This window comes from Exophiala aquamarina, assembly GCF_000709125.1.
Source record: "Exophiala aquamarina CBS 119918 chromosome Unknown aczIA-supercont1.6, whole genome shotgun sequence".
NCBI lineage: Eukaryota > Fungi > Ascomycota > Eurotiomycetes > Chaetothyriales > Herpotrichiellaceae > Exophiala > Exophiala aquamarina.
Window position 1 is genome coordinate 1,115,560 of NW_013550582.1, and position 26,064 is coordinate 1,141,623.

Genomic DNA, 26,064 nt, shown 5'->3' on the forward strand with positions numbered 1-26,064 from the left:
CGAATGATACACCGAAAGCCATCCTCGATGTGCGTGGATATGAAACCAGAGCCCGCTAAGATTCAGGAGAGATTGTCAATGTCCATCTGAAATTGAAATCATACTCTCATCAAAACGATGCTGTTGGACCTTGTGATGGAAAGAGAGATCGGACCTATTTGTGAAGACTTTGCGCTCTGGAGATACTCAATTGAAGAACACCGCTCAGGATTCAAACATGCAGTCACCGGGACCTGAGCGACTGAGGCTCACCCCGAGACTGGGCCTGAGATTCTAGTAGATGACGTGGGCATGGACAAAACGCTGTCGATGCTAAGCAGTGGATGCTTGGTCGTTGTAGGGAAGGCCATATGTAGTATAATCTTGTAGATGGTGATGACCCTCGCGACCAACCAAACCTGTATTCGTGCTGAGGCCGAGCGAGACACACGGGTTGTTGTGACACCCAGTTAGGCAAGATGGTGACGCCGCCTTGTGCTCACCACCATCGGCTTCGGTGAGCCTCTCTGGGTGAGATGGTGGCAACCATGCGCTCACGTGACAGGCCAAAACTTAGTCGTAGCTCTGGCTTTTTTTAAGGCACTGATCGTGCTCACAAGCACCGGTGCCGAAAAACTATCTCCGGAATCCATTGCAACTGGCCAATTCGGATGAGGCTTCCGGGTGCTCGCTTTTCGTTTCTTGCCGCAAGTGACTCAAAATTTGCATATGCGACCTAGGTGGGCCCTTTTTCTAGCCACAAGGCATGTTGAGACTCACATGTCAGAGCTCGCAGAATGTCTGCGGCAGGCTTCGGCAGAAAGGGCCTATACTTGTGTCCCAACCGAAATGGAGGCAGGTGTTCGCTTTGCCGCGTTAACCAATCTTTGAACGGGACGATAGGATATGCACATGCAGGCTTGTGGGATATATTACTTCTATGTTCTGGTCATGATACTGGCTCGCCTGGGCGACTTCCACCACTTTCACACTGGCCCTGATTGCCCATAACAACCGTGGTGTGCCAGATGAGAACATAGAAATGCATCTAATATGATTGGCACATCATCACTCGAGTACGTATGGGTAGTGACCTGGGTCATCGTCTTACACTCAATCGGTCCCCTGTGCGCTATCTACTGCGCCACGGCCACGTTCTTACCGAAATACTTGCGCGCCTGGAGATACCTTGAATACTTGGCAGTGACAGAGACGGTGTTCTACTTCATAACTTATGCTTACCGGAAACACCACCTTCAGCATCCAGCGCTTCATCCTTCTCCTCTTTCGAAAGAGCAAAGAAGTCAGCGCTTTCACCTTTGCTTTGATAATTCTCAAGATTTTGCTACATCTTTCTTAAGATGGTTCTTGGACACGCCTATTGATGCTCTCAAAAGAGAGAACGTAAAGGAGTGGCTCCGCTGGGCTTTTCTGAACACGGAAACCGCCGACCCCAACCACGACGACGAGTTGGACACATATGTAAAGCACCTCGAGGCGAAACTCGGGGTGGATTTTGAGCCCGGAAGGGCCAACGTGCAGAGTATACGGTTGACGCTAGATAGAGTCGACGCGCTCCATCGGAGTTTAACCTGGTATGCGGTAAGGAACGATTCCGTGGAATGATGAAGAGCGAGAAACACTGATAGAAGGTTTATTATAGTGCGTCTCCGTGGTCGATGTCCTGACACATGTTTATATGTGCGTCCACGGTTTCCATTTCTACCGTGGCTCCATTGCGCATTCCATTAGCATCATGCCTCCCAGGCCACAAGCGCTCACTACTACCCACCGATCGCCAAACCGGAACATGAGTTACTGGTACCAGCCTCACACGTCCCAAAAGGAGCTCCCGATAGTGTTCCTCCATGGTATCGGAGTTGGTCTATATCCATACATGCCACTTCTCAAGGAAGTGAATATGTGCCGCCAGAACGAGGATGGGAAGATTGGAATCCTCGCGGTCGAGATCTTGGCTATATCGTCTCGAATCACGGCCACTGCACCTCGAAAGGAAGATATGTGTAATCAGCTTCGGTCGGTTCTACGTTACCATGGAATCGAAAGATTTGTCCTGGTGTCGCACTCGTTAGTAACCCCGTCTATAAAGCTGACAAGGACAACTCATGACATTCGTAGATATGGTTCAGTCATCAGCACACACCTCCTAAAGACACCTGATTTAGCCCGCCAGATTTCGTCGGTTATCCTAGTGGATCCTGTTTCCATACTTTTGCATCAACCAGATCTGGTATACAACTTTGTAAGAGCAACACTCTCGACGTTGATGGAAAGCACTAACACAATTCCAGACTGTCCGCACACCCAAATTCGCCAATGAATGGCTGTTTTGGTATTTCGGGTCGAAGGACATTGGTGTGGCTCATACACTCTCTCGCACATTTTTTTGGGCAGAGAATATCTTGTGGAAGGAGGATCTGTTCGTTCATCATGCAACTGTTTTTCTCTCCGGGAAGGACTCGATCATCAATGCGCCACAGGTGCGCAGATACTTGGAGGATATAGAAGAGCATGGTGCAGACAAGGGCCCTGACCAAGATGAGGCAAAAGGACATGAACAAAGTATGCCAGGTCTCCGTAAACGCGGTAGCTTGGAGGTGGTATGGTGTGCTGATCTTGATCATGGGCAGGTCTTTGACCTAGCTGCCTGGAGAGAGCGTTTGAAGATTGAAATCTTGAGGAAGGCACGGCGTGTATGATCAATCAGTTTTTACCTGCCAGCGCCTAGTAGAAATGACCTGATTATGGTTTGTGGTGGTGATAGTAGTGCTCAGCCTCAGAAGGTTGCAAGGTCATTGTGTAAACGGCCTGAGAGATTTTGACAAGACCAGAATATTGGTCTCCTCTCACCTGCATGCCCCCCAGCGAAGGCATACGTGTATTCTGTGCCATGACCTATTATCTGCTCTGCGAAGTACGAGTGAAGTCTTCATAAGTCGAGGATGTTCCAGACAAGGAGCCATGCGGCTCAATGCTTAGCGTGAAAGGCAGAACCAATGACAACGGCTGTATTGCCTATTCATCATTGACTGCTCGTATGTGCCAGTGTAGGCCTCTGCAATCTCCATGTTACCCATTGAAATAGTGCTGGGTACGGAAGAGAGGTCTGGCTTGACGAAGGGCACCCACAACGACGCACTAGTGCTATTATCTACTTCAGTGGTAGTAGGTGAGAAAGAAAAGAAGCATCCGATCTATGGTCCATCCATTCATCAAGTGTGAGGCACCGGGCAAGCCCCAGGAAGCGAACTGTTTCGCGTCCTGTTCTAGATGGGAACAGGAAACGCGGCGTACGGAGTACATTAGCTTGGCAACGAGGCACGTGATGAGAGCCAAGCTTTCGCCCGCCTCCGTCGGCTCGGAAAGTCTGTGCCTCCTCGCCCACAGATGCAACTATGTACCAAGGATGTGGTCGACCGGATAGCTCGCCGAGATCAGCTATTGTCTATTCTATTAATTACCTAGTTTACTCGTCCAGGCCAGGCAAAGTCGAATATTGCCAGTAGGGCGTTCGAAAGGACTCGGTCGTCCCCCCGATGACCGACAACCAACGGCTGTACCACGGCCAGACGAAGGCTCCTGGACGTATTATGGATTCATTTTACTATGCAACGCAATGTCAACGCCCCCGTGAACAGAATTGATAGCCACGTCTCCTGCACACTCCCAGGATAAGGAATCTTCTCGACATGAACCAGACGCGTTCTGCAATTGTCTCCTGACTCCAAGCAAGAATGCCGAAGAAGCCATTGATCCTCCATCTAGGCGATTCCATCAAGTATAACCATGACTTTTACAACCAAAAATTTCTGGATCGCTTCGAGGTTGTTCATAACGACACAAAGACACGCGAGGAGTTCTTCGATGCGTTGAAAAATGGAAGGTCTGGTCTGCATGATTCTTAGCAGACCCCTTACGGGATTGCTGAGCCTTTCAAACCCATAGCTGACAACATAATTAGATTTGGCGACTTCTCCGCCATCTTTCGACCACACTTCCAGACCGGCGGCGAGATGGGCCAGTGGGACGACGAATTGATCAAGCTACTGCCGGCTTCTGTACGTATCTTTGCCTCCGCGGGTGCAGGCTTCAACTGGGCCGACACAGATGCACTGGGACGACGGAAGATCTGGTATGCGAACGGCGCCGGGTGTTCAGATGACGCGGTCTCCGACACAGCTCTTTACATGATCCTGTCCGTCTTCCGGAATTTCACCCGCCAACAGCTTGCCGCGCGAACGGCTGATCCAAAAGTATTCACAGCAACGCACCGGCTGATGGGCAATATATCGCGTAACCCTGGGGGCCATGTTCTCGGGATCGTCGGTCTGGGAAATATCTCCAAGAAACTGGTGTTTAAAGCCCAAGCTATTGGCATGAATGTGCACTACTATGATGTCTTCAGACAAAGCACCGAGGAGGAGTCTCGCTTGAAAGTCACGTACCACGACTCACTCGAAAATCTATTGCACGTCTCCGACTGTGTGTCACTACACACGCCTCTGAACGCACACACCAAGCATCTCATCAATAGCGACACAATCTCGCACATGAAAGACGGAGCTCGATTGGTCAACACGTCGAGGGGAGAGGTCGTGGAGGAGGAAGCGTTGGTCAGTGCGCTGCAGAGTGGGAAGATCTCAGCAGCCGGCCTCGACGTTCATTACCACGAGCCACAGGTTTCACCGGTGCTGGCGCAGATGGACAACGTCACGCTGACGACGCACAATGGAGGCGGTGCGATTGAGACGCGAATCAATTTTGAGCTGAACGCTATGAAGAATATACTGGCTGTAGTTGCGCCAGATGGCTCGTTTTTGGGCGATCCATTGACCCCTGTGAATCGGAGAGCATTTGAAGCTGTAGCCTAGCCAGAGGCATTTAGGCAGTGACTATACATATATTGTTTCTCGCGAGGAAAAAAAACAGAGACCCTCACGGGCCGCACCTATCCTGGATTCGAACTGGTTCAACTTTTGCCACGACCAATACAACTCAGAAGCTACTCAAGTATGTCGGTGAAGGGAATCTTGTCATCAACCGGAGAGGCATCATTCGATGGCACGCCTGTAGTGCAGCGCTGTAGTACCTGTCCATGCACCCCTTTGCCTACATAAATGACAAACCCCTCTACACATTATCCATGTCTCGGAATCAAAATTTGAGGCTCGCTGAGCATTAGAAGGTAATCAGAATATAGCGTTTAGGTATATGCATGTAAGGTTTGCCGCCATATTGGGCACGTTAGGAGTCTAATTTGACTCCTCTGTTTGCATTATCAGCCAGTCATCAACCTCAATGGAGTCATGGCCTAGTCTTCGCGCTGCCCATCAACCCAGACTCTATCCCAGACATGGGCCGAATACAGCATTTTTCACGCACAATCCACGACGACACGATAGAGACGATCTCGCGCCAAATAGGGCGAAAGGGTGAGACTAATGATCGCAATCAGTACGCTGAGCACGTCATGATTGTTCGTTATTCGATGTGGGAAACAGTCTTTGCCTTGGGATTCTTCTCAGCATCGTCGACTGCATCCGTAATCAACTCCAGCTCCTTCCGCTCCCTTCCGTGATCAAAGTGGAGAGCGGCTGCCTGCGCGTCACCCTTTCGACCTGTGTCGAAGATGACCGAGACTTCTTCGATTGTCATTTGCCTACAAACTAGATCAGCTACGCAAGCGAGATAGGAGTCTTGATGGAACGTACCTCGTTTCTGGGAAGAAAAACCAAATTAGGACGAGATACATGGCAATGAGCGCAATGTACACAATATAGCTGTCGCGTATTAGTGCCATTTTGGGCAAGACTACTTTCGTGACTGCAACTTACTATTTCCATGCCAATGCAGCCAGAGCCACGGGGTTGACCCATTGGTTGAAAGCCAGCGCGACGCTCTGAACACTGAGTTCAATGCTCAGACCTTTGAGCCTCATGTGGTAAGGAAGAATCTCGGCGCCGTAGGCAAATGGCAGCGGTGACCAACTCATGCAGTAGAAAGTCTTGTAGATGTACATCATGGGGACCACGGCAATTCCCACGGCGTGTGAGGGATTGTGGGCGAAAGACCCACTGAGCCCCGTCATCACAACATAGGTCGCAAGCATGCCGGTAGTGCCTACAATCCAGAGCGTCCGGCGACCGGCGCGCTCTGCATTGAGAGCACCGATATAGGCCCAGACCAGAGACCAAATCGCCAAACCTCCGTTGATCCCAGCAATTTGATCGGCTTTGGTGATGCCGACAAGTTTCAGTGCTGGTGACAAGTAATAGGCGATGATGCCGTTGCCAACCCAGTTCGAGCCAGTACCCATCGTGACTAACACAAGAAGTCGTCGCCGATTTCCAGGTGTCTTTAGGAAATCGGCGTATTTGCTCTTCTGATTCTCCTTCTCAAAGGCGAGTGCTTGGCAAATCTCATTATACTCGTAGCGGACCAGCTCATCGTTCATATCGCCGTTAGCGTGCTCTTGCGCGAGGATCCTCAGGGCTTCCTCCGATCTGTCATGGTCGACAAGCCACCGTGGGCTCTCTGGGATAAAGAAAAGATGGACGAGCACGATGGCGGGCGCCAAGGCCTGGAACAGGCACGGTGCTCGCCATCTCCAATCCGTTGATGGCCAAGATAATGCTCCAAAGCAAAACCACGCGGCAGCGATCTGACCGAAGTAATAGTTGCTGTAGTACGCGGTGGCGACATATGGTCGTAAGCGTGGATGAGCCAGTTCCTGGAGTAGTGCGATGCCAGTAATCTTTCCAAAGGGCCCTGCCGCACCAATGATAACTCGGCCACCAATAAAACTTGCAAGGTTTGTTGCAAACGCATTGAGGAATGCGCCCAAAACAAGTAGCACCGACCCTACAGCCAGACATATCTTTCGACCCCATAGACCATTGATCCAAGAAGCCACAAAAGGTGTGACGATCGCTGGGAGGAACAAGCTAGCCGAGATGAAGCCGAGGACGTTACCAGTGGGATGATTGAAATATTCCTCCCACTGCGGTATTGCCTGGAGACCGTTCATGAGCGAGGCATCGTAGCCCAGATAAAACACACAAAAGTAGAGACCGACGCAATGGAACACATTTTTGCGAAGGGCGGGGTCTCTCCACCATACTGGATCGGTGTTGTTCCTCAAGTGAGAGAAGTGCATTTGGTTAGCTGCCTTTGGCTTGAGGAACTTCATTGTGATAGAGATATCGAGAGTGACCTCGGAGGAGGTGCTGTTGAACGAATGTCCCGAATGATCTGGGGTAATACTTTATAACCATTTTCGAATTGTGTGGGGTGATATCCCATTGTCAACATCCATGCATGCGGAGGAGGCCCGGGGTAAGCCCTCCTATGCGGTCGCAAGGAAAGCTTGACTCTTACTATGGCTGAGCCCTTTTGGCTATTATTGCCAGAGTATCGCAGATCGCCAGGGTCAATTGTGATTCTACTTCGGAGGACCGGCGGCGACATGAGATAGTTTCGGACTCAAGACCGAGCCAAGCTCCACAGTGGATATATTCATGGTAGACTCAACGTTTATCATGAGGAGGAACTATGCCTCCTTCGAGCATCCTGCCTCGAATCTAATTGAAGCACTAGCAAAGATCGGCTGAATGCCGTGATTGAAAATGTATGGGGTTGGGAGTGTCTTGAATCGTGATGCGGTAGGCAGGTGGAGACCACACTAGTTCTTTGCTAAGCAATGATAGTAATTGTGAATCCATATCAGTTCCGAGCTTGACAATGACCATGAAAGCTGACATCGACTCAAACCTGCGTAAGGCACCTCCCTCGTGAGTTACTCGCAGTAGATACTGTGACTGAACTCAAAGCATCGAGCGTTGAACAAAATATTACCTAATCTTTCAGTTTAGTCACGTGAGATGAACTACCTGTGATTTAGCTCCGTGGCATGCTTGGCATGCTCTTAGTTAGCGAACAAGTTTCGCCGCCATACCTCCTTCCCACTAATCCCATATATCCGTGAGAAACGAGTCAGGTGACCTAAGTGAAGTGGGTCACTTTCTAAAGCGGCGTGATCTCGGCTAGCGCAGGTATATCCTCGTAGCATGCTGTAGAACATACACGGCAACAAAATTTTTGTCCACTGGGCCTTAAAGCGATCACCAAGATCTAGTATTGCTGACTCTTCTCTTCTCTTCTCCAGGCGTCGAACACGCTCGCAGAAATGCCTCGCCAGGAGCTTGTCTCCTTGCTGATCTCCTGCGCCTCGCGGCCACACAGCCGCTGCTTGTACCACCATCTACAGAGGGCATCTCGCGTAGCGATCCGCCATGAATCAACCACACCTCGACCCAATCCCGCGCCATCAGCGCAAGCTCCTCCTCCGCCGGGCACTTCTGCCCAAAGAATCTCCCTGCACGTGGGCCTAGACCGCAACCCGGACCATAAGTCTGCAATCTCAAAAATCCCCATCCCCAAAGGCGAACGAGGCGAGCAGTTCACGCCCTCGGTGCTCGCCCTCCCTCTGGGGCTGCTATATCCTCCTCAGCCGGGGCAGAACTCACCGCTGGACCGGCGGAGCCTCAAGGAGAAGAAAGATGAGTTCGCGAGCTACGAGAAGGCCATGGAGCGGCGGAGGGTGTACCTGCGCTCGTACTTCCGACCGTACTTCCAGGAGTGGCGGCGCGTCGATCACCATAAGGGCAAGAGTTTTGTGTCCAATGACCGGCTGTTTAAGCGAGACAAAGCGCTGTATTTTCCAAATATCTGGGGTCAGACGTTGGCCGAGGAGGGCGATGGGCCAGATGGAGGGCGGGATATGACGCCGTTGATCACGGGCAAGGTCTCTATCATTGGGTTTCAGTCTGGTCAATGGGCGGAGGAACAGGTGGACACGTTTATTGGCTCTAAGGAAAACCCCGAGTTGGAGAATATCATCAAGGAAAGTAATGGACTCGCTCAGAGAGCCGATGTCAACATTCAGGGCGACTTTATGCGTGCCCTGTTAGTCAAACTATTCAGCAGCCGTCTCCGTTCGATGATTCCCAAGGAAAGATGGCACAAGTATTTCATGGTCAAGCTCCCTCGGGACATCCGTCGCGGTCTGACGGACGACGTCCGCGACGCGATGGGTCTGCTAAACTCTCAAGTTGGCTATGTATACTTGGTTGACTCGAGCTGCAAAATCAGATGGGCGGGCAGCGGCCACGCTTGGAAAGGTGAAGTCGAAGGCCTTAATGCTGCAGTGCAGCGACTCATCAATGAGGAACAAAAGTTGCGTTCTTCCGTCGCTGCCAAATAAATCCACAACCGGGGTTTCCCCTGCCAAACCAAAAATTATGTACCAAAACTCCATAACAGCAAAGCACTGCCGCTTCAAACACCAAAAAATTGCCATCTCCGTTCCTAGAATCCCCGAGCCATTGTCAGGGAAATATGCGCTCGTTGTCATTTCGAATACAAGTGTCACTTATTCATCAACATTCACCTGATCGCAATTTTCAGGTTTTGCTCTATACCAAGAAAGAATTAGAATTAAGGTCGGTTTCAACACCAAAGGAAAGGTTCAAAGAATTGCCACATACCCGCATTGTGGACACGGATCGTTGGATTCCGCGCCATCCAAAATTTCATGTACAACTTTGCATTTCTTCAGCGGTTTTGTGCCACTACCAGCAGAGTGTGATTTTGGAGTGGCTGCTTTGTCGCACATTTCGTGCACATAGTAAGGAGCTGGCCGCGCCGTGCCCGGGCAGCAGCTCCAGTGATAGGTATAATAGATGCACATTAGACGGATGAATTTTAAGTCGCCGTTCTAGATTGTATAAGTGGTAGCTGTCTGTAGAGGATGGCCGTGTGTCCAGAAACGCCTCCCTCTAGAACAAAGCAGGGTGTTTGTCTCAGGTTCTAGTAACTTGTTGTCTGCTCACTGCCAGAAAAAACAGGGTTGGGTCGAATGCAACCGTTGGCCTGATCTTTCGAAATGTGAGTTGAATCTTGCTCTGCTGAGAAGCCCAATGGCGGGATCGTCCATTGCCTACTCATCCAACAACCAGGGCCAGGCGTGCACAGATATCTTATGATAGGTAAGAAGTCTCTACCATTCAGCTCCCATTGTCTCTCGTTCTGGAACAATGTCGGCGGTAGGATGATCTTTCTTTGTTGTTTCGGTCCGGAAAATTATAAAGATGATTATCGACGCTTGCGGGCACCCGCTAGCGAAAGCAAGCAACGGCTCACAAAAAAGATGGTGAAGTGTTGTGGTAGAAAAGGGCGGACCAGCGCACGCAACTAATTAATGGAATCTGCTTAGAGCCTCGCGGTAGACAAAAGGACCAAAGCCACGAGCGGCAGAGGAAAAGCGACTTCGTAATGGGAGAGTTGCACGACACGTAAGCTCAGCGGAGATGTGTGAAGTGAAACGGAAGCAAGATGGAAAGAGAGGTTCCCTCAAAAACCTCAAGGAGACCAAATTAGAAAAGGAACCAAAAAAGAGGACGGTGACATCAAGCCATCAGGGAAGTCTTGTGATGTTATCAGTGAAGCCGCGCCGGTGGGAAATCCACCGTCTGTCAAGGCAATCCAAAGGGAAAACAGCCAAAAAGGAAGAAATGGGCCGTCACCAAGAAACAAGAGCAGGCGGAGGGTCCGCCATGCGGTGAAATCATTACAGGTGGAGTGTAACATAGACGGTATTGGCGACGGGCAGAAGAGAAGAAAGGGTAAAGTTTTCTCTCTTGGTGGACCAGGTTCGCTGGCGCTTGGTGCAAATGCTTGTTTGGCAGTGTGAAGGAAAGGATGTACATTGAGGCTTTTTTTTTTCCTTCGCTCGATGCTCAAGCCCTAACTCTTCGCGCCATGGAGAGGGTAGGCCGGCACTGCATTCTCCTCTTCTCCCGGGGTCTTTGTGACAAGGAGGGTAGGGATAGCCAGGCAGCGTCGTGGTACTACTTGATGCATGAAATGCTTGTTTTTGGGGGAGGGGGCGGAAGCGAACTTGGAAGGATGGATGGTGCGGTGCCTGCACGTGAATGGATTATAAACCACCTTTAACGGTTCAAAATCAGGTAATTCATTGCGTATGGCGGGCCAACAGGAAGAGAGGTGATAAGAACTTCGGTGCTGACCCAGTTCAGGCGAAAGGTTTAACCTGGCGGGCAGACCTCTGACGTCGAAGGTGAGTGTATCCTCGTACTCTGGACTGGATGTAGGTGAGAAGATTATGCGGTGGCGGCTTACCAAGTTGGGAATCGTTGCGATGATGGGTTTGGAAAGAAGAGCCAAGACTTGGGTGAGAACTCTATCTCGATGAAGCATTTTACAGTATTAGTTTGGAGGACCAGGGTCGGTCGCTTGGGCTGGAGACAAGGGAGGGAGCGATGGGATGGCAATGGTGGATTGGCTAGCGACGACGTTCGGCATGTGCCCGTGGGCCGCGGAGGAGAATCAATGGTATGTCACGTACTCCGTTTCGGCTACAGGACAGCTGAAGAGACACGCGTCCTTTTCCCCGGGAAATTATCCTGGATACGGACGATAGAGTACGAGGTACGATGGAGGATACCGAGTATGCTTGAGGTCGGGATCGAGGGTTACGAGGAGAGCGGTCGGCCTAGGAAGAAACCTGTCACACTGGAATGAACTTAAAAAAAGCGAACAGACGCCGAGGAGGCCTGGACGGTGCGACTGCGACATGACAAGAACGTTAGCATCAAAGCGCTGCTGAGGCCCACCAGTGACAAGCGCGGGGACCTCCATTGTACGAGCAAAAGGGTTGCACAGAGTCAGCACAAGCAGAGCGACCAAGCAGCCCCCAAGAAACGACGGTAATCCAGGGTGAAGAGCCATGGTTGGTTCGGTCATTGGACTTGAAAGCCGAACGAAGCCATCTGTGCCGCACTGCCGCCATATCCAGGCCAAGGCGGTCGAGCTCAGGGCGAAAAGTGAAAAAGTCTATCGCGCATTGGGACTTCGGAACATGCTGTCCTTGGTATGTCAAGTAGAGCAACAGGGTTCGGGTTTGGGTGGCTTGCTCGGCTGCAGATATGCCGCTTCTTCTACTCCGTACCAGGGCCACCACCAGTGCCGCTCAATTCATTGTGGGAGCTTGCTGACTTGGAAGGATCGGCATTGGGGTACCTGTACTGCTCCGTCAACTTCAACACGGCCTACATCTCAAGAGATCAGTAGCACTCCATATATGCATTATGGAGAAGATAAATCGACTAGTACTTTGTGTTCAAGGTCCTGATTGTGTGTAAAGCAAAGGTTAATGGCTAACCTTCGTTGCCAGACCCAACGGTGAGATCGACCACCCGAGATATTGACAGCCTTACATGTACAATATTATGTATGTACTCTCCCGATTCGCGCAGTTGTAGCATCGACTTAGGCCTCTCGAACCCGGGGCTTAGCCGAGACGGTATTTATCCTTCCCTAGTGCTATCCCTCCATTTTGCATCTGGATTCGATGGCCGGATGGGACATTGCCGCGAGGTCGTCATCGCAGCTGGCCCTGATTGCAGGTATCATCAGCCTCGAAACGCACCAGGTTTAGGCTTGTGTTCCTTTCTACACGGCAGCTTTATCTCTAGCCGTGAGAATCGTGTCGGGATCCGGCGACTACTCTAGGATCTCTTTCCACAATTTGTCTGCCAGACCTCGCCGTTGTGTAAACCGGGGCCAGCTTCTCGAATTCAAAGCAGGTTCGATCCTCATGCCGGACTAGGAGCAGTGTCGCACGATTGTGACCATTCTTCCCCCAACTAACGCTGTAGCATTCTGATCATATTTCGTCGGTATTCAACTCGAAGCCATCTGGTATGGTCCACTGTCGCGGCATGATACGCTTCGACCTAGCTGAAGTAGAGCAGCATCAGGAAGCAGAATGCGATGAAGCTGCCGAGAATAATTCCGTCCCTTCTTCGCTTGGTACCTATCCTTGCTATTAAGCCATTGACCCCGGGGATTTGGGCCGCTGCCGAGGTGATCCGTCGGTTGATGCTCGCTAAGGTCTCCCTTTGTATACCAAAGTTCTCATTGATTGCATAGGCTTGTGCCAACACCCCATCAATGACATTATGGCTCTGGTCTAATCTGCCTCGCTCTTGAAGCATATACTCTGCTTCTGCCTCCGCTGGGCTAGAATTTCGGAATGCATCAATGTCTGATCGAACATTCGCCAGTAGATGTTGTCTGTCTCTGGCTTCGGAGATGGATGATTTGAGACGGCGAAGTTCTTGTCGATGCTCAGTCAAGACCTCGCGATGTCGGGAGAGATTGTTCTGTTTGAGGCTTGAGGTGCTCAGTGCGTTTTCTGAATCCAGAAGGCGAGAAAGTTGGGATATGAGGCCATCGCGCTACACCAAGTCATCAGACAAGGGCCCTGTATTGGTTGAGACTAGCCGTGCGGATCTACCTTTTCTAATAGTTCTGCGATTTCACCTTCGTTGTGACGTTCTTCTTCGGATGGCTTTGCGGGGAGGTTCGGGGTAGAGACGTATTGTGAGTAGGTGTGGAATAGGGATTCTGTCTAGCAATGCTTCAGTATGAGGAAGCATCAAATAATAGACCGTGGAAGTCACCTGGCTCTCTAACGTTCTGATCTGCTGGCGCAGCTGCGCCCATCCAGTCCCGGTTGCCATTGATGACGTCTGAGCAAATCGAACAGGGATTATAAGTGTTGGACCAGATTACAACGCTTCAGGTTTTCGCTGAAGATTCGAATCCATATTGCTGGTTCAAGTACTCTGTATCATAGGCATCCCCTTACATTCCTTGGATCTTGGGAACTGGTCACGCTCTCCGACGAGGCTCAGAGGTGGAAGCGACTAGGCGGACGCCAAGCCTAATGCGGCTCATGCCGCTCCTATTAACGGCCACCTCCTTCCAGGCCAAAAAAATACAATCACGTGGCGTGGAATCTTGGCAATTGCCCACAACTGCACCTTCCAAAATTCTACCACTAACGAACCACATCAAAGTGCGCCCACGTTCACCCACTTACAACTTGCAAACTTTTGACCCAGACGAGATCTTATCCAGTGAAGATGGTAAGATATATCAATTCTCACCCTCTTCGCATTCCATTGTGTGCTGACGAATACAACAGTCGTCCAACGCGAAAGTCAAGCCTGGCCAACTATGGGGCAAGAACAAGGACGACCTAAAGAAACAACTCGACGAACTCAAGACTGAGTTGGGTCAACTCCGTGTCCAAAAGATCTCCGGTGGCGCCTCATCAAAATTGACGAGAATGTACGTGCTTTCATCCGGGAATGAAGGGTCAAAATAGAATGCGGGCAGCGCAAGAGAGACAGAAAGGCCCGATCCAGATATTCAAACTAACAACTCTTTGAAAATTAGACACGACCTGCGTAAATCCATCGCTCGTACCCTCACCGTCATCAACGCCAACCAACGCCACCAACTCCGAATCTTCTACGCCAAGAAAAAGTATCTCCCACTCGATCTCCGACAGAAGCAGACCCGTGCCATCCGCCGCCGATTGAGCAAGAAGGATGCCAGCAGGGTGACCGAGAAGCAGAAGAAGAAGTCGACACACTTCCCCCAACGGAAGTATGCGGTGAAAGTCGAATAGATGGTCTTGCTTTTTCCCTTTTTCTCGCGAGGATTCTGGCTTCGTGTGGATGAAGGCGTGAACAGATTCAATCAAGAGGCACAAGTGGGGCTAGCGAGCCTTAGGCGAGATGGGTTATATCACCTTTCTACCAAGAACTCCTACGCTTGAAGCATCTGTCAGCTTGGTGGTGCAGCATAAGCATCTTAGGAACGTACTAGGCCTGGGGGACGGATATTCCTTCGTGCAAAAGATACCTGGTACCCGATGCCAACCAAAAATGAAAGTCCAAATTCACAATGACTAACCAATCAATACTTTATCTCTTCGTTAACTGCTTTTCGTACGTGGAAAAAAATGCTCTCAAAAATTTATCTGGCTATGCACGTGCGGAATATCACATCTCAAACTTTCGCCTCCCAAGGTTCAAGTATCCAAGCGCCATCACAGACACACCTGGCCATCATAGACGCAATCTGCCGCGGCCATTCTCTGCCCGGGACATTGACATCCTCACTATAGCTCCCACAGCGCCCGCATTTCCTAACCATCAAGCCAGTGCCACCACCACCCGCGCCCGTCCCTGTGCCCCCATCCTCTATGTTCCCCTTAAGGATCGGCCTCTTGCGGTGAATATCAAACCTCACCGCATCGGCGTCTCCACCACACCCGATAACCTCGTTATTCAGGAATACATAATCCAACCCAACCGGGTCCGTAAACAGACGATACCGATCAATCAGCATCTTCGCGCGCAGCCCAGCACTACTGTTAATCAGTTTCGAGAGCAGCGCCTTCACGGTGCCCTGATACCCCTCCGACACATTTCCCGTAGCCATCATCTGCAGCTGCTTCGTGGCGGTGGCGGCCGTATTTCCCTCGACGTCGCCGACCGCGGCCCACCGGTATTCCAGGATTGCTTCGATGGCCTGGAATGAGATGCCCTTCCCGTTGGTTTGCTGCTGGATGCATTGCAGGAGTTGCAGCTGGTGGCGGAACTTGGGCTCGTTGACTTTCGCGTAGGCGCGCACCGCCCGCACGAATGCGATCAGGAAGATGCGCGACCAGTGGCAATTGAGCAGCAGCGCGACGAGTCCCTGGCTGCCGTCGCCGGCTGTGTCGCCGAGTCGGCCGATGCCGCCACTGCCTGCGGCTGGGGCGCCGTTGTTGGGCTTTGTGCCTCCTACTTCGTCCATGAAGATTTCCGGGTTTGATTCGCAGTCGCCGACTTCGAGGATCGTGTTGAGGATGAAGCGCACGACGCCCAGGCCCCATTTGATCTGTGCGCATAGCATATCTGTGAACTCGGGGCTCAGGATGGTGTTGAGGTTCTGGAAGTCCCTGAGGCTCATGTAAAGGATCGTGGCCGTGTGGCGGATGTTGTTCGCGAGCCATGCCCACTGCGCCGTCAGCGGCCAACATCTGCCTGAACCCGTGGTCGCCGGCGTGATGAGGCCCTGGCAGTGTGCTGTCAGCCCGGCGTGGTATGCCATGACTTTGCCCATGACCTGCTTGTGGAATACTCGCTCCAGTTCGGAGCCTTGCGTTTTCTCGTGGATGTACTCTGTATCTCGGAACAGCGTCCGGTACATTCCTGAAACAAGCGTAGGGATTAATTCGGGTGGCACGGTGCGTAGAGCGCAGAACAGGATGTCGTCGATAGTAGAATTCGACCAGCATGCTCGAGCAAATGACAGATTCAGGGATGCCAGGGCGACTTCCGTGCTAGGGTCGGGCTCTTGTGGAAGTTGGACTTGTTGGAACTGATATTCCATGCCGACTATTTGGGTCTTGCCCTCGGGCGACACGTCCGCTCGGACGCAGGCATTGGGAGAAAATCCGGGACAGTGGATGGTTGAAGTGAATGGATATGCGAACCCTGATTGAGCCATAGAAGTTGTCTCCGTAAGGGATGCAGAGTAGGATACTGACGATAGGTCGTCTGAGCTGAGAAAGTCGGTGCGGTTCTCTTGTGTTGTAATTATGACTGCGTGGAGTCCATCGATACGCCGTAAGGTAGTAATCACTTGTTCCTCTTTGTCTGGTTGACGTTCCAATGTGAATATCGAGGACGTCTCTGATGTGTTTGCCCCCTTGGAAGGTAGGTCGTCAAATCTTGACTGTAGTTTCTGTTCAACAGGTGTCACAGCCCATTTCTTGATCACACTGGAGACAAGATAGCCAGGATCCGCGATACTGATTGAATTGTTGACGCCAGTCGATACAGCGAGAATAACTGGTGATAGCTGGACTGCTTTTTCCACATCAGAAGTCTGTACCACTTCTAGATGGCTCAGTTGCCATGAGTCAGGATCATAGGCGTCTCCACCGAGCGCAGCAGATGATGTCGGCAAAGATGAGACACAAGTAGAGACGGCTTCGATCGTCAGAGCTGCCTGGCCTTCGGGGTTACTCTTGACTTCAGACCAGTCGAACTGGACAAGGTAGACTGAGATGACACCCATGCACGCATGTAATGTGACCAGCATCTTCCCTTCAACAGTCGGCGCGAAGGCAGCATGTGTGTAGAGAGTGTCATCTGACTGCCCCAGCTGCCTTGTGACCTTTACGTACTGCATATCACCTCTCTGGTAGCATATCGTGAGTCTGCCATTGCGGTGTACCATGGCCACAGCACGGTGCCAATAAGGACCGAGTGGTTTTGCCCTGGCGTTGCTGTGGACCCATCGAGAATCGTTCTTAGCAGCATGGAGGACAACGTTCCTGGGCCGGTCCTGACGGTCTTGATTCAGCCAGGCCATCCCAATGAGTTGAGAATACTCGTCCACAGCATCAAGTCTTCCCTGCCTAACTAAGATCAGGCGGTTTATCGAGACAGGAGAATTATGAAAGACCCATGTCCTTCCCTTTGTGTCGACAACAATGAGTTCTCCTCCCGTGGAACTCCATGCCAGACTGACAGCATCCTCAAAAATGGTGGTGAGGGTATGTCTGCCGGTTAAGTCCCATGCGCCAGAGGAACGATTGAAAAAGAGGCACTCCAGGTAGACTGACGTGCCGTCATTGGAGATACTGGCAATATGTCCATGCCTTGACCAGGCGACTCGGTCTGAACAGCCAGAATTCCATTGTCGGGTGAGCTGTTGAATGACTGCGGGGTTGGTGGGCAAAGTAACATTTCCGACAGCTTCCAGGCCAGAGGTACCATTAGGCTGCTGGATCTGCTGCAGAGATCCTTGATTGAAGAAAGCCTCCGAGGCAAAGTCACCTTCATTTGGATTAATCTGATCGAGCTGATCCATCTTAATCTGTTGATCACCGTAGATCAAACATCCTTTCGGACACGGCACGCCTTTCCAATATTTCTCTTTCGGTATGGAAGAAGTAATGTTACCTCGGTCTTGCACAAAGGTCTGGGGTTGTACCCTGGGTGATATGGTATTCAGCGGCGTCAGTATCACAAATGTGTTTTGGCCCACGAGGCCCGTTTGGGAACGCGGCCTGCTGCTTTACTCAGGCACCATGTGACCTGGCTCAATTTCGGCTCAGCCTCGGCGTGAAGTTGCTCAGCCTGATCAGGGTACCGGTTACTCTCCTCGTCCCTCTCACTGGCGTTGCTCAGCCCCGTTTCTGATCTCGCTGTCGTTACATACATATATGCCACTCAATCTCTTGCATGCATATGCTATTAAGCAGGCTATGAAGATTGTTGCCGCTGTCCAATGGAGAAATCTCCGTAAATGGCTGGCATGCTGACCTTGTGACTCTGACACGATCAGTTTCCTTTCCAGGATAACGTCTACTACGTGGGCCACTGACCTTACGGAGGCAAGTATAGAATTCAATTCTTGTGCTATCCTCTGATGCAACCTTGGCACCGTTATCCTGCTCTCTTGGCACAAAAATGTACTCCGTGCTTGCTGGACCGGTTTCTGTCGCCACCATTCGAACACGCATAGGATACTGATATCCACCAATTTTGGCAGTTCTCATCCATAAAGAGGCCTAAAAGCCTTGAAATTCAAAACTGCACAGGATTATCTTGCTATGTGTCTGGTATATACGGGAGTACGTACATACTCAAGCGATATGGTCCCGTTTCTAGGCGGGTAAACTATCCGAGTGGATGAGATCCTGGGTAGGAAGATTGAATCAAGCTTCTGGAGGCGACCACAGAACTCCTCGACAAGGCTACCGTCCCTAGAGGATATTAGTGGCGTTGATTAGTTCGGCCCCTGTACCGAAAACCTCCTCACCAAGATTTAGATGCTCTTCCCTCCGCTGAACCTGGGGATCGCTGGTCCTAAGATGGAACATTCTCGATAACTAATAATGCCCAAGTCTGTGCCCACATGGCAACTCTGGACCAACTGAATCTCGACATGGGCAGCAACCACACGCCGTCGAAGCCGCGCGCAATAATGCTTGATATGTTGCTTGATGCCACCTGCGAACCTGTTTTCACTTCGAACATCTTGGTCTAGACGCCTGCTACTGACGGTAGTTTCGAGGGTGTTCCAGCTGGATTCCTGTATAAGACCGGAGCAATTGCGGGTGGCTGGACATTGTCTGGTGATTCATACTTTGAGTCTAGCACCAACAACGGCTACTAACCGCAAGATGGCCATATTTTCGTGTAAGCTTTCTCTTGTGTGCGAACTTGATAGCTGCTACGACAAACAGCATGGCTAATCAACACTAGGACATAACCTTCTACGGGTACAACACGCTGCTCAGCACCGTCAGCCAAAGCTTGCCCCCCGGAAACGGCGACTACACTCTTACATATTGGTACTCTGCGCCGTACGCAAGTGTCAGGGGCGGAAGCTGTACTCTTAGTGTTCCCATCGCAGGTAATCAGGATGACTCCGTATCTCTAGACGGTTTGTGCTACTCTGGAAACAGTTATACGCAGAGCATTGTGTCGATTACAGACATTGCGACTACCAGAAATCTAATCGTCACGCATGACTGCTCGGGAATTGGTACTGGTGACGAGGTCGACGTGGATCTCGACAATACAACCATGTGCACTAACTGAAGAAGAGGGCGACGCTCATCTGCAGCCTGATGCAACTTTGGTTAGAGCCACCACTGTGATACTTTGTGTCGACAAAAGTTATCAAGCAGTTTCCCTGCAACGTACCAATAGTGCTTGCCTTTCCAAACTATACTAACGTACGCACAAAACCGTCTTGGCATTGCTAGTTCCACAATTATGGTCGCATTTCTACGGCTATATCTCCAAGCAGACCGTCCATCATCTGCATATTCACCGACTTGACTACTGCTCCTGAAATCAGTCTATAGAGAAACCTAAGGGCGGAAAAGCTTGATCAAATGGTTTTATAATTAAATACTTACCATCTATCTTAGTGACTTAGCTCTATTATCTGATCGTTTAACGGTTGGACCACTGGTCCTGAAGTGTGAGCGTGGACACCCAAGGGTGGAAGATCTTGAATCTTGATTGACGGGTCTCCTCAGGTACTTACACTACTTGGTACCTAGCAGACTGAAGTGGACATATTAGTACATTTATTGCATTACACCAGATGTGCACTGTAGTCGAAGTCGTGTGGAAGGGTTGGAGATGGGCCACAGGCAGGGGACGCTAATAAGGGCCCTGAGGCGACTAACCGCTATGAACCTAGTCTCCCTCGGCCGCTGCAGTCAAGCCACAGGCCCTTTGTAGTCGGCACATGGTTCCCTTAACGGTAGCCGGGGAAACAGGGTTGAGGCATTTGGGCTCATTTGCTGCCGCCTACAGTGGGTGGTTTAGCTGGTGACTACTGTACGAGTAACCCATTGGTGAGTGATTGTCACTTAGCAGCCCATTGAGAGGCGACACTTTGCTGTATTTCTACTCGGACAAGGGAGAATTTATTTACTTGACCTGTCAGCACAGTAGATTGCTGTGCAGAGCGACCAGGCGTCTATCATTACATTTAATAAGATTGTTCCTTTGGGTACCCAGGAGGAATGCTGTATAGGTCTTGGTCAGGCACCAACCTGTTCGCCTTTTTAGCCGGGCGCACGTACTGTAGGAGGGAAGAGTGATAGGCGACCCGTGGCGCTTACGGCCCAGGTGGCCCCTAACTCAGTTCATCCTAGGTGGTTCGTGCCTTGGCCCTTGTGCCCCATGCCCCCCAGGGACGATGCATTTCTGGGTTTTGTTGTGGATTCGTGTCGCCATTGTTTTGCATGCAGCCCAGGACCCTCCGACGCTCCCAAGGTTGGGGGCCTCCCCTGGCCCCTCTCCCGTCTCTCGTTCCCCCCTGTTGGTTAGTCTACCTTGGTCCCCCCAGCCTCCCACTCCCGTCTTCTTCCCTCATCTTGCAGCCGCTGACGATCCGGCCGGCCAGAGTGCACAACAAACCTTGTACATACACCACTGGTCGCTCCCCGTAGTACAAGGAAATATACGGAGTACCTCTTCCTCTGGGTGGCTCGCAGGCCTGGCGTAGTCATTCCACCTCCTCCGTCCTCCGTCCTCAACGTCCACGGTTCCAGCCTCATCCTCAAACTGCGCCTCTTCTTTCTCTTCCTTTTCCCTTCTTGACCCTTTGTTCCTCCCCTCCTCCCCTTGACCTGTATCCGTATTCACCACCCCGGGATCTAGCAGTTGGTCCTATCCGAAGTGCACGGTCACTGCTTTTGGCACAGATCGAAGAGGAAGGGTCTGGAACGGTCACTCTTTCCCTACACAAACAGAGTGAATCATGCTATAATAGTCATTCGTTTACCACTTCACCGATTGCCACCATGTCACCCGAAGATTATTCTGACATATCCTCACCTCTGAGCTCTCCTCCCAGCTCGCCTTTATCTTCTCCTCCAAGTTCACCCATTCTACCACCTGGATGGCAGACCTCTACTCTTACGCCCCCACCTTCGCAACATGCTGGCGACGACATGCCCCCTCCACGTAAGCGCAGGAAGATCGAACCCAAGATTCGCACCACACAACATCTAGACCTCACTTCTGACATTGCGCAATCTGACTATGACCGAGTCGAGGCACTGGACACGCTGCTGAAAGCTCTCAGAAATCGGAGGAAAATTGTGGTTGTTGCAGGGGCCGGCATCTCTGTTTCAGCAGGAATCCCCGACTTCAGATCATCCGATGGCCTTTTCACAAGCTTGCGCGGTGAGCACAAGCTCAAAGGTTCCGGCAAAATGCTCTTCGATGCTTCAGTCTACAAAGATGACCATTCCACCTCCAGTTTTCACGACATGGTCCGTAAGCTATCCAAGCTGTCTGGAAACGCCAAGCCAACTGCTTTCCATCGCTTCCTTGCCAGGTTGTCCACCGAAGGCCGACTATTGCGCTTGTATACTCAGAATGTAGATGGTCTGGAAAGCTCGCTGCCACCTCTGGCAACACAAGTCCCCCTAAACCACAAAGCACCCTGGCCACAAACCATCCAGTTACACGGAGGACTCGAGAAAATGATGTGCCAGAAATGTAGACACATTTCCGACTTTCAGGCCCATCTTTTCGAGGGACCGACCCCTCCACTATGTCCCCAATGTGTAGCAGCAGATACACTTCGAACTGCCCACGCTGGCAAAAGGAGCCATGGGGTTGGAAGACTACGCCCAAGAATCGTCCTTTACAATGAGCACAATCCTGATGACGAAGCAATTGGAGCGGTCACCACAGCTGACTTTCGCACCAGACCAGATGCGGTCGTGGTGGTTGGTACAAGCATGAAAATCCCCGCAGTCCGAAGGATTGTTCATGAAATGTGCCAAATAGTTCGAGATCGACGGGAGGGGACCACAATTTGGATCAACCGAGATCCTGTGCCTCCAGGCAAAGATCTCGAAAATCTGTGGGATCTGGTTGTGAAGGCCGACAGTGACGAGGTAGCTCGGTTGGCTGGTCTGAGAGAATGGGACGACGAAAGGCCAGATGTCAAAGAGAACTACACAGACGCAGACCTTGAAAAGGTCAAATCTTCTCAAGGCAGTATTGAAGTGGTTATTCCGCCATCACCGAAGAAGGTCGAGAGGCCTGTTCAACGGTTACTTCCTTCTCCAGTACTTTATACGATGACTCCACCACGAAGTCAGAATGGAGACGCTCCTCGGACACCCTCAAAAACGCCTCGAACCCCCAATGGATCGCCGTTAAAGATCAAACTGCACGTCACATCACGAAGCGAAAAGATAGACAAAGTGAGGAAGACTCAACTCAAAAATGCCGCAAGCAATGGAAGGAAAATTGCAGATGTCCTTGGAAAGGAGAATCAGACTAAATCCACTCTCAAGTCTAAGACATCGCTCAACAGGCGACCGAAAGTCACCAAAATCCGTGCTTCCAACAATTCCAACAATCAGACACGAATTACCGCTACACACAGGATCACTAAGTCTACGGTGACGAGTGTTATGGCTCCCAAAAAGCATTCCCCCGAGCCATTATCTCCACGTCGGCATTCAAATGAGACGGTTCATCCCATTGAGAAGTCTGAATACTCGAGTGTAGAGGCCAGTCCAGCTCCAGAAACACCTCCATCTTTACCAGGTCACGACTGGGGTAACCCACACACCGTCTCACCGAGCGGAAGGGTGCCGAGCGACATGATCAAGCTCTTAAATTAAGTGCTTTGCGATGTACTCTTTCTATCGGAGCAACGCATCCTTGGATTTTGTTTATTACTCTCCGAGTTCCCCCTATTGCACATGGAGTAGATCTGGAGGACTTGAAGTCCTAAGTTAGAAAACGGCGGCGTCCTTGTTGGCAGAGAGATTCTCTCCGTCATGGCTGACACGAAGGGCATTGGTACACCCGTACATATTTTGTGTCTTTTCTCATTACTTTGTACCTCTAACCTGGGCCTCCAAGGCAGAAGAACTGGAATGGAAGTTGCATGTGATCCATGGAACAAAGATGTACCACGCAAGTGAGCATTAGGGCATTAGCACATGGGCTTGATAGATTCACTCAACCCTTTCATGGGTGCTAAATACCCCGACTATAATTGCATCAAATGGTGTTTCTTGTTTGTTTTGAGCCTTGTCTCGAATGCCCGAAACGTTAACGTCGAGTACGAGTAATTCCTACCTGCTACCCCGGTTTCCTTTATGTCCTGGCTGTGCAGAGAATTAGGTAATATGCGACTGCTAACGAGTAGTGGAACTTGATAATACCCAGAGGACTATATACCGGGCAGGTCCAAGCTGTTTGTACGAATCTGAGAGTTTTGGACTGGCACCAGACCACTACTAGACACATATCTACTCACGCATACTTTCACGAATCAGCAAGCATGGGAACAAGAAACGTGACTTGCACAATAATTTTCAAATGTGGTCTCAAGAAACAGGCAATTCGACGTCGGAATCCAGACATGGTCACTTTCTATTTCCATCTTTGGACCTGAGCGCGACCCTGAGCCTCGCCGCTTCAACTTGAGCAAGTCCAGCACGTGAATGATCACGGTGACCAATCAGCCTGAGCAACGGGTGTGCCCATATCAGGGCCAGGGGGTTGATTTGTGCGTGTACGAGTACCATCGCCAGAAATGCGGGGGGTTTTCATCGGACGCGCGAGAAATTGGCCCAGTTTTGAGAATCTTTAACACCTTCAAAGCAGACGTCTGCCGCCAATATAGTGACTATTATGGATTCTGAACAAACCGGATGTTGGTAGCAAGGTTTCCAAATATTGTCCGCGCCCTGCCAATGGCGTAGGCACGCACTTTTGAGATCCAGGAAAGGGATGATCAGCTGGAACCTTTGAGCCATTTGCCTATCAGAGCGGGATGCGCAATTGTTCAGATGCCATTGGCTCCTGATCCTTGCCATCTAGGCCGCGGTCAGGCTTCCAAAACTCCGCAAAATGCAGATTTCGGATCCTTGCTCAGGGAAACCAAAGGAATCTTTCCGCTAAATCTCAGCCTTAAAACCACTGTCAGAACGTCTTTAAGAGCAACATGGCGCCAGTCGAAAGTACGCCTTCGTGATCGTCAACACAATGGTTCAAGGTCGGCCACCTAGTGGCCCACAACGTGATGACTGGGAGGCCAAACGCGATATTATTCAACAGCTCTATATCTCTGAGGGGAAAAGCCTCAAAACGGTGCGGGCTATCATGTTTGCTGAGCATCAATTTTCGGCAACGTTTGTCTGGATCTCTCACATCCTGACTTAGATGAAAATTCGCAGCAAAAGCCAATACGAGACGCATTCAATGACATGGGTCTGCGCAAGAAGGTTAAACATCAAGGTTGGATAGACATCGATTGTGTTGTTCAAAAGAGAAAGCGCATGGGAATCGAAAGTGATGTCTGCATTGACGAGACCCTCATTCCACCGAATAAACTGAGGGAAAAGGCCACAAGGAATGCCATAGACGTTGTGACAAGGTCCCAGCAAGAACGTATGTTTGTTCATCTCGCATCTCTCACATACTGACAGTGAACAGCTCGCACGCCAGAACTTCCAAATCGAGTTTCTATCTGGACACCTCAGCCATGCCAGCTGTTAGCACCCCTCATTCAACAGCTTCCATGGGCACGCTTCAGCGCTTCACTGGAAGCACAACGTAGGTCAAGTTTCGAGAGGTATCCTTTATCGAGTGCTAGTGTTATTTCTAGCGTACAATGCTCTGTCTAACCTACAACATCAGTCATCAAGCGCTGGAGGCCATCATGATCAAACAACGAACCAAAGTCTGCCATTTCCGTCGACAAGCTCCGTATATTCAACTTTGTTCGGATCCATGTTCCCTTCCTGCTATGTCGTGGAACCATCCCGTCAGATCAGCATGATTTCGGCTCTTCTGCCCAGCACAGTCAGACTGATACACCTCAGGGTCAAGACTTTGGTGGTCTCACGAAACACAACGCGAATATACAGCTTCTACTGTTACTAGCCTTTACTCTGTCCAACAATTTAATGACGAATTCTGGTATTGCCAAATTACTAGAATTGGTCCCGCCTCCTAGCCGCTTTTCTCACTTGAGAGATTTGGTCTGGCACGAAGGTGCTACCACTGAAGCGGTGGCGGAGAACCTTTTCCGCTACGCAAAACTTCACGATACGCAGATGCTATCGATGCTTCTTGGGTTAGGTATCGATCCGAACGAGCAGGTGGTCTCCTGGCTAGGGATTCTGACGACGCCACTTGCCTATGCCGCATACTTCAACAAAGTAGAGTCCGTCAAAGTACTGATCTTGGCAGGTGCAGACGTCAATGGCGCACATTCTGTTATAAAAGATGGTGAGAGCCCCTTAGAAAAGGCTGTTGCGAGCTTCGATTGTGAGATAACTCTGCTTTTACTGAATCATGGCGCAAAAGTTGATGGATCTTACCGACCAAGGACAGGCGCAAGTATGCTTAAATGCGCATTTCAAGACCATAAAGCCCCCGGGCCTTTCCTCATAAAAGCGCTACTTGATAATGGTGCCTCTATGGAATTGGACGGACAACAAGGCGCTGAGATACTCGCTCTAGCCCTTCCTGACTGTCTGGACACAAATGACGACTCCTGCAAGAAACGATCCATCACCTACTTCAAGCAAGGGTGAAAGCAACTGCCGAACCTATATGG

At 50.7% G+C, this 26,064-nt stretch overlaps 10 protein-coding genes across 10 annotated transcripts; 6 read left to right on the forward strand and 4 right to left on the reverse strand.

Moving 5' to 3' along the window:
- Positions 1-1,032: 1,032 nt before the first annotated feature.
- Positions 1,033-2,699, forward strand: A1O9_07765 (uncharacterized protein; the record flags this gene model as incomplete). Its single annotated transcript, XM_013403320.1, has 4 exons — positions 1,033-1,581; positions 1,643-2,067; positions 2,119-2,242; positions 2,292-2,699. The coding sequence occupies 4 exons, from the start codon at positions 1,033-1,035 to the stop codon at positions 2,697-2,699; spliced, it is 1,506 nt and encodes a 501-aa protein (XP_013258774.1).
- Positions 2,700-3,734: 1,035 nt separating this feature from the next.
- On the forward strand, positions 3,735-4,871 carry A1O9_07766 (uncharacterized protein; the record flags this gene model as incomplete). Its single annotated transcript, XM_013403321.1, has 2 exons — positions 3,735-3,883; positions 3,962-4,871. 2 exons carry the CDS (start codon positions 3,735-3,737, stop codon positions 4,869-4,871), a joined length of 1,059 nt encoding a protein of 352 aa, XP_013258775.1.
- A 610-nt stretch (positions 4,872-5,481) lies between these two features.
- Positions 5,482-5,800, reverse strand: A1O9_07767 (uncharacterized protein; the record flags this gene model as incomplete). Its single annotated transcript, XM_013403322.1, has 2 exons — positions 5,482-5,659; positions 5,712-5,800. 2 exons carry the CDS (start codon positions 5,798-5,800, stop codon positions 5,482-5,484), a joined length of 267 nt encoding a protein of 88 aa, XP_013258776.1.
- Positions 5,801-5,833: 33 nt separating this feature from the next.
- On the reverse strand, positions 5,834-7,189 carry A1O9_07768 (uncharacterized protein; the record flags this gene model as incomplete). The annotated part of the gene is made up of 1 exon (XM_013403323.1): positions 5,834-7,189. The coding sequence occupies one exon, from the start codon at positions 7,187-7,189 to the stop codon at positions 5,834-5,836; it is 1,356 nt and encodes a 451-aa protein (XP_013258777.1).
- Positions 7,190-8,185: 996 nt separating this feature from the next.
- A1O9_07769 (uncharacterized protein) lies at positions 8,186-9,262 on the forward strand (the record flags this gene model as incomplete). Its single annotated transcript, XM_013403324.1, has 1 exon — positions 8,186-9,262. One exon carries the CDS (start codon positions 8,186-8,188, stop codon positions 9,260-9,262), a length of 1,077 nt encoding a protein of 358 aa, XP_013258778.1.
- Positions 9,263-12,815: 3,553 nt separating this feature from the next.
- A1O9_07770 (uncharacterized protein) lies at positions 12,816-13,604 on the reverse strand (the record flags this gene model as incomplete). Its single annotated transcript, XM_013403325.1, has 3 exons — positions 12,816-13,319; positions 13,379-13,492; positions 13,545-13,604. 3 exons carry the CDS (start codon positions 13,602-13,604, stop codon positions 12,816-12,818), a joined length of 678 nt encoding a protein of 225 aa, XP_013258779.1.
- Positions 13,605-13,810: 206 nt separating this feature from the next.
- On the forward strand, positions 13,811-14,560 carry A1O9_07771 (large subunit ribosomal protein L35e; the record flags this gene model as incomplete). Its single annotated transcript, XM_013403326.1, has 3 exons — positions 13,811-13,942; positions 14,072-14,217; positions 14,326-14,560. The coding sequence occupies 3 exons, from the start codon at positions 13,811-13,813 to the stop codon at positions 14,558-14,560; spliced, it is 513 nt and encodes a 170-aa protein (XP_013258780.1).
- Positions 14,561-14,943: 383 nt separating this feature from the next.
- On the reverse strand, positions 14,944-17,802 carry A1O9_07772 (uncharacterized protein; the record flags this gene model as incomplete). Its single annotated transcript, XM_013403327.1, has 1 exon — positions 14,944-17,802. One exon carries the CDS (start codon positions 17,800-17,802, stop codon positions 14,944-14,946), a length of 2,859 nt encoding a protein of 952 aa, XP_013258781.1.
- Positions 17,803-21,265: 3,463 nt separating this feature from the next.
- Positions 21,266-23,110, forward strand: A1O9_07773 (uncharacterized protein; the record flags this gene model as incomplete). The annotated part of the gene is made up of 1 exon (XM_013403328.1): positions 21,266-23,110. One exon carries the CDS (start codon positions 21,266-21,268, stop codon positions 23,108-23,110), a length of 1,845 nt encoding a protein of 614 aa, XP_013258782.1.
- Positions 23,111-24,706: 1,596 nt separating this feature from the next.
- A1O9_07774 (uncharacterized protein) lies at positions 24,707-26,041 on the forward strand (the record flags this gene model as incomplete). Its single annotated transcript, XM_013403329.1, has 4 exons — positions 24,707-24,890; positions 24,936-25,055; positions 25,108-25,208; positions 25,325-26,041. 4 exons carry the CDS (start codon positions 24,707-24,709, stop codon positions 26,039-26,041), a joined length of 1,122 nt encoding a protein of 373 aa, XP_013258783.1.
- Between the last annotated feature and the right edge of the window lie 23 nt (positions 26,042-26,064).